The sequence below is a fragment of the Lacerta agilis genome, chromosome 16, assembly GCF_009819535.1.
Source record: "Lacerta agilis isolate rLacAgi1 chromosome 16, rLacAgi1.pri, whole genome shotgun sequence".
Lineage (NCBI taxonomy): Eukaryota > Metazoa > Chordata > Lepidosauria > Squamata > Lacertidae > Lacerta > Lacerta agilis.
In genome coordinates, this window is record NC_046327.1 from 38,743,033 (window position 1) to 38,750,457 (window position 7,425).

Sequence of the window (7,425 nt, forward strand, 5' to 3'; positions counted from 1 at the left end):
GAACAAACTTCTAATGAGCTCCATTCCCTTCCATGATTAACCACACAGGGCTTTTCTTAAAGACAGTAGAAATCCTTGGAGAGTTGAGCCTCGAAGCATCCGGGGACGCAGATGGACACAGCGTAGGAGAAGGGAGGGAATTATCTGGGTATCTTGGGTGCAATTTCCTAGACAGGATTATCTAGTCTGGTTCTACTGGAGCCATCAGGTCCAGATTTGCCAACTGCTGTAAATCTGCATTGAGCAAAATAAACTGGATTTGCAGCTATTGTCCCTTTGGATTAAAGGGGATGGCTAATTTGCTGGCCTTACTGCACCAAAGCAATTTGGCCAAATTCTCATCTAGCATAAATCAGACTTTCTCAAAAAGTGTGGGGCAATAGCCCTTGCATCAGTTTAGAATGTCAACTTTTGAAATTAACTCCAGGAGAAAATGTAAATGTATGAATAACATTGGAAGAATAAACACAGAACATAGCATTGCCTTAGCAATTAAGCTCCAATCCTATAACATGTTTACCTGAAGTCCCATTGAACTCAGTGGGGCATTTGCACTGTTAAGTTATCTAAACTGCAGGAATAAAAACACTGCTCTGGGCAGATCCACTCCATTCAACACCCAAAGAAGTCTGGGGGTCTGTAGTTTGTTAAGGGTGCTGGAAACTGCGAGGTGTAAACTACAGTTCCCATGGTTCTTCAGGGACATAATGTGCTTTAAATGTGTGGGGGTCTCTGTGATCACCTTACTCTGTGGCTCTTACCCTCAGGTCTACCAACTTTCCCTCTCCACATGGTATTATCTAGCAGTTTAAGGTGGCAATCCAAATCCCTAGCTGGCAGCGCAGGGTTGAATGGGATGGTGTAGCTGCCACCACACCCACAGCTCATGCCAGACAAGGCAGAAAGGGGCGGGCGGAAGACAACATGTCCCTTTGCTGGGCTGCAGCAACAAAGAGACCCAGATTGGTTCTGCTACTGTCATGGATGGATGGCAGCAGGGCTGACTCAGGATCCGGTCCGCCCTGTGTTGGCCCATTTTCCACTGCCAGTGCAGATGGGAATATCACTGCAGTAGCTTCCCTCTGCCTGCTTCTTGGATGGCTGCACGGGGGCAGGAGCATAGCTAGCTGCTCCGGCACCTGGAGCGGTGGGGGCAGGGCGATCCATCCATGGGGGTGCCATGAAAATCTGCCCAGGGGAGCGGCGTGGTGATCCACCCAGGGGGGCAGCACAGTGAGCTGCCCATGGAGTCCGCCTGGTGGATGCAAGCCCCATGCTGGTGTTTCGGGCAACACGGGGCCCCGAGCTCCCGTGTCACTCCCAGGAGAGACGCGTGGCTTGAGCATGCTGTAGGCCAGGCCCCGCGGTAAGTGCCAACCCCCACAGTGTGACATTGTGTCACCCCCTCAAGGATGACACCCAGGGTAGACCTCACCCACCACCCACCCCTTCCTACGCCCCTGCACTGGGGTGCTCCTTGATTGATGGTGAGGCTCACACATCAGGCAAGAGAGGCTTTTCTGAACTATTGAGCTGGGTCTCTGCTTGGTGTCACCTCAGGGAACTTCCAAGTTTTTAAAGAAGAATAAATAAATGTTTGTTCTCTTTCTCCCCCATGTGTTGGCCCCCAAGTGATCCGTGTCTCTGTCTGCTAGAGAATCAGAGCTCATGGGGATGCTGCCTGAGTGAGCTTTATGGTAGCTATAAATATAACCCCACCTCAATTTGTGCTTCTCATTGCTGCATATTAGAACACAACTTTTCTATTTATTGTGTAGTTACTTGGCTTTTCATCCAGGTCTTTGTTACTCTCTGCTGCTCCCAACTCCCTCTTTGATGAAGCCATCTTTGGACAGCTGAGCACAGCTGGGCAAGTAACCTCCATGGAACATGGTCAGGGGTTTAAATATGAGTTACTATACTTAGAATTCCTGCTGTATCTTTGTGTGTGAGAAAGGGGATCTTTGGAAACAGGTTGAAGGATGGCAGCAGCAACAAGGAACAGCTCCATTCTTTTCCCCTTGAGATCCTTCTCAACTTACAATGAAATAAACTTCCACAACTCCTATGAAGCTACCTCTTGCTTAGAGCTGGCATGGAGCAGGAAAATCATGATTCAGACAGCCAGGAAGGGAGAGGGGATGGAGGGATTTCTCTCATTTTTCTCCCTCCCTACTCTGCTGTCTATTGATCAACCTGCCTGCAGACTTTTCCACCCTTACCTTTCTTCTGCTCTTTCTAGGCACAGTCTGTGTTTTAAAGCTCTGTGTCCGGATCCCCTTTGCTTTGCTCCAGAGATCCTAAATTAAGGTTTGCTCTGATTGAGCACCAAAGAGTGAGTTTTCAATGGGAAAACGATGGAGAAAAAGAAAAAGAAAAAGAAAAAGAAAAAGAAAAAGAAAAGCAGGGTGCTTGGACACAGGAGTTTTAAAGTGCAGGTCTGTGCCTGGGAAGAGCAGGGCAACAGCTAAGTGTGGATGAGCCCTTCCTTTAGGGTCCAGGGAGAAGGGGGTGGATACACAGATAAATAAGCACCATTTGGGGCTTTAAGGAATAACAGGTAAAAGAGCAAGGAGAAACAAGGAAGAGAGGAGGCAGGGAAGTTAACATAGATGCAAATGTGGAGGAGGAAGAATATAGGTGATGGTTACATGTATCTGGGTTCAGGGGTAGATTTGGGTAATATGGCACTCTGAGCAAAGACCACAATTGGAGTGCCCCCCCCCATATTTCTTATTTTCACAATAATTCCTTTTGGTGCAGTTCTTCTTCTGGTTGTTGTTGCTGCTGCTGTTTTCTGCCTCCTCAGCTTGGCGCCTGCACCACCCTAAGCCCAGCAGCACTGCTGAGTATAGTTCCTGTAGAGCAGGTGTGACAAATCTTTCCAGGGCTTGTATGCCAGTGGTGGGTTGCCCACCCCACACCCTCACACACACACTTGCATGCACAAACATGCAAGTCACACACAGGCACACACAGAGACTAGCTCCTCCAGGTGAGCTGGACAGATCCATAAGGAGGAAGTGTGATCATTCCTTGTCCAGCCCTCAAATGATCTTTTTCCCCCTTTGCTGCTGCCACCAAACTTGAGGGGGGGGGCAGAAATATTTGCTTGGGTGGCCAGATTAGGCTCCCAAACTGAGAGCTAGCCCCCACTGCTCTGCTTTAATGGTGTTTCCCAAACTTGGGTCTCCAGCTGTTTTTGGACTGCAACTCCCATCATTCCTAGCTAGCAGGACCAGTGGTAAGAGAAGATGGGAATTGTAGTTCAAAAACAGCTGGACGCCCAAGTTTTGGAAACACTCTGCTCTCAAGGGTTACATCAACACCTTCCCTGAAACAGGAGAGATTTAAGAAGATCTGAAGGGAGAAAGAGAGGGAAGGTGGCAGAGTAAGTCATAGTGGCTGGTAGGTCCTGATCTATGTTCCCATCTCCAAATGTCACCTCTCCCTCCATTCAATAGTATTCCGCCTGAGCATGTCACACTCCAAGTGGCCCTGTCACCAGGCTTAGGAAATAAAAAGACCAGGTGAAGTCGAGGGAAAAGGCAGAGGAGGGGATCTGTTCTTTAAGGCCGGAATGAAGCTGGGGCCAGGCTGAACTTCCCTTACTGGCATAGGAACCAACTTCCAGGGGCCAAGGTCCTTCCCCCCCCCCTAAAATATTTGAGGGGTCCAAGCCTGCCTGCCGTTGATGGGCACTGTCACTCAAATGGTGTGTGGTTGATTAAGCTGGGTGGTGCTTACCTCCCACTTCCCATATTTTATTCACCCCTGCTTACTGAGGTTGCTGCTTGAATAGTAATTGATGGTTTTCACTTCTTTGGCCAATGGATGTGGGACAGAGTGTCCTCCCCTCCCCTTGTAATTATGGTCCTAGGGAAAGTGACAATTGAAGTATGTGAAATCATAGATAGGGCAACATACTTTGTAAAAGCAAGGTTCTACCCCCATATAGTGCAGATAAAGGTAAAGGGACCCCTGACCGTTAGGTCCAGTCGCGGATGACTCTGGGGTTGCAGCGCTCATCTCGCTTTATTGGCCGAGGGAGCTGGCGTACAGATATAGGAGGCAAATTTTACATGCCACATTCTGCAATAGTTTTATGAAATAATGAGCCTGTTCCTGCTTCCTGTTGCTCCTAACCAATGCGGTGGAATCACAGCTGTGATTTACATTTAGGGAAGCAGGGATATTCACAGACAGGGTTGGCACCAACAGTTGGCATTCTGGGGTACCTGTCAAGGCCCACATCACACCAGACTGTTGATCTTCTGAGCCCCCTGAGCCCCCTGCTTTTTCTCCATGATGCAGCTGCCTGCTCACCTGTCCTCTCTGTTCCTGCAGGCTGTGAGTGGAGTGATGAGATGGAGTAGCCTCCTTTGCTTCCCTTGTGCTTCACCCTCTGGATAGTTGTACAGAGCCATGCAGGGAGAGGGCAGATTTGTTTTTCATGCTTTCAAAAGTGTGCATGGCATAGGAAACCCTTTTTGTAGAGAATGTGCCTAATAAGACTTTAAATACATCATTAGCACTGGGTGAACTGCTTGCAGAGACTTCATGAATTTTAATCTAATTCCCTTTCAGGCTCTTCAGAGACATGGCCAGTGCAAACGATTCCACTCACTCTGACTTCATTCTCATCGGTCTGTCCTCCCAACCAGGACAGCAGAAGTTCCTCTTTGCCATCTTCCTGGTGATGTACATAGTGGGCATCCTAGGGAACCTCCTGATCATCCTGTTGATCCTTTGTGATGCTCATTTGCACACCCCCATGTACTTCTTTGTGGGGCACCTTTCCCTGGTGGATGCCTGTTTCACCTCCGTCACCGTGCCCAAGATGTTAGTCAACCTGGTGTCAGAAGCCAAGAGCATCTCTTATGCTGCCTGCCTGACTCAAATGTATTTCTTCTTTGCCTTTGGGGTCACCGACAGCTTTCTTCTGGCCTCCATGGCTTATGATCGCTATGTGGCCATCCGTAACCCCCTGCAGTACACCATCATGATGAGTCAAAGCCTGTGTGTGGGGTTTGTGGCCGGCTCCTGGATTGTCTCCCACCTCCATTCTTTGTTGCACATAATCCTGATGTCCCACCTCTCGTTCTGTGCTTCCCACGAGATCCCCCACTTCTTCTGTGATCACCAGCCTGTGCTGGCTCTGTCCTGCACGGATACCAGCTTAATTGAGATGTTGATCTTCACTGAGGGGGCCTTAGTGGTGCTGAGCCCCTTTGTCTTTATTGTGATCTCCTATGCCCTTATCCTGGTCACAGTCCTGAGGCTGCCTGCGGGGTCTGGGTGGCGCAAGGCATTCTCCACCTGCGGAGCTCACCTGTTGGTGGTCACCCTCTTTTACGGCACAGTAATTGGGGTCTATTTCCAGCCCACTGCTCGCTACTCAGCAGAAAAGGGAAGGGTTGCCACAATCATGTATACCATTGTCATACCTATGCTCAACCCTTTTATATACAGCCTGAGGAATGATGATGTCAAAGGAGCATTTCGCAAAACTCTATGCAGGAAGGTGGGGACACAGTGAGTGCCCTTCTTCCAAGTCACCATGCTGAACAACACCAATGTTTGAACCACACCATCCATTGTAGCTGAGTTTTCTGGGATTCATGGAACAGTCTACATGGTTTACAACCACATTTACATGATGTTAAAAGGTGAATTTCCCTCCAGATTCCAATAGCCATCTTTACACAGGAAAATTCTGAGATAAATGCTTGTCAGTGTGCCAAAGGTAGCCATGTTGTCACAGAGTATACCAGAGGGTCACTTTCCAATCATTCCTTTTTTGGCTGTGGTTTGAGCCACCAGGGGGGGAAAAATGGATACGGGAGTGTGCTTGGATGGTTCAGAGCAAGGGCACCATCTGGGGGCCAGGGGGCTGAGCACCCCCCAAAAAATCAAGGGGTCCCAGGCCCCCTCAATATTTCACACACACCACCTAGCCCCCAAAGTGCGGGGGACCCAGCACAAGTGGTTGAGAGCAAGCTAAAGACCTGGTGGAGGAGGAGCTGGCTGTAGCATAAAAAGCAGGGAGCTGGGAGGGAAATATATGGTATTTTGATAAAGAATAAAATATTGTATAATAAAAAGGAGAATTCCCTGGATGGCGAGATCCAGGTTTGGGGCAAGTGCTCTTTGGCGAGAGAGCCACAGCAGAGATTTAAAATCACAAAACATGCCGCGAAGTAAAGTGTGGAAATATATAGTCTGCTAGACCTTTATTGGAAGCTGCCCCTCCCCACACTGAATATTGTTACCTGCCTGCCTGAGGTGGGAAATATATGTAGGAGCCACAATAAAATGAAAATGTTACCTCAATGTTGTCTAGGTTTTCCTATTTTCTTTTGCCCTGGGCTATATGGGCACATCAAATACATACCAAAACAAGGGGGTGAAGGAGCAGATCTAGTCAATGTTCAAAAAGCAATAATTTCACATTTTGAGCTACAGGTGGCCCTTAATGAAGGGGTTGTTTGTGTGTGAGCTCCCATATTTTAAATAAGTATAAGAGACACATACAAAAAGGTGACCATAATGAGGTTTGGGGTCCCTCCATACTGGTGGCTTTTAGTGGGCACATTATGCAGAATGCCATTGACACAAGAGTATATGCAGGTCCCACTTACCAAACACAATGCATTCCCTGGAAATCATTTGTTGGGCAAACTCCAGCTATTCTGTTTTTGAACACATTTATTGGTTTTTCAATTGATTTACAACCATCCTTTTCATACACGTCAACATTTACAATAAATATTTGAGATCTCTCAACATTACACCATTGAACATGTATGCATAAACAAAAAAAGGTTTCAGCAGGAAGTTAAGGACCTGCACCAATTGAAAACACAGTAGCCTGTCTGTCCCTGAACATCTGCAAGTACAACCAGTTACCATCATGATCACAAATCATCATGAATGCACAATACAAAAAACATCTGGAAAGGGGAAAACAATTAATGTTGATATTTATTATCCTATACATTTATTTATCTCCAAGGCACCTGATGTTGCCTCAGGCACCATACAAACACCTCTGGGATCATAACCAGGTCACAAAAGGAACAAGTAATGTGAAAAGAAAGCTTAAAGAAAAAACGCTAGATATATTACGAACAATACAGATGTAGATACATTTGCCAGATGAAAAAGGAGGTGTCAAGAGGGAAAAGGGAGAGCAAAGAGTTTCAAGCAGATTTAGAGACTACCATGGTTGTTGTTGTTCACTCGTTCAGTCGTGTCCGACTCTTCGTGACCCCATGGACCAGAGCACGCCAGGCACGCCTATCCTTCACTGCCTCCCGCAGTTTGGCCAAACTCATGTTAGTAGCTTCGAGAACACTGTCGACTACCATGGTAGACAGTTGCAAATTGACTATTATGTAGCTTTTTATATTATAATTATGAGAT

General features: G+C 47.4%; 1 protein-coding gene across 1 annotated transcript; it reads left to right on the top strand.

Annotated features, from left to right (window-relative positions):
* Positions 1 to 4,594: 4,594 nt before the first annotated feature.
* LOC117061111 (olfactory receptor 1K1-like) lies at positions 4,595 to 5,542 on the top strand. Its single transcript, XM_033173798.1, has one exon. The coding sequence runs from the start codon at positions 4,601 to 4,603 to the stop codon at positions 5,537 to 5,539; it is 939 nt and encodes a 312-aa protein (XP_033029689.1). The 5' UTR covers positions 4,595 to 4,600; the 3' UTR covers positions 5,540 to 5,542.
* Positions 5,543 to 7,425: the final 1,883 nt, after the last annotated feature.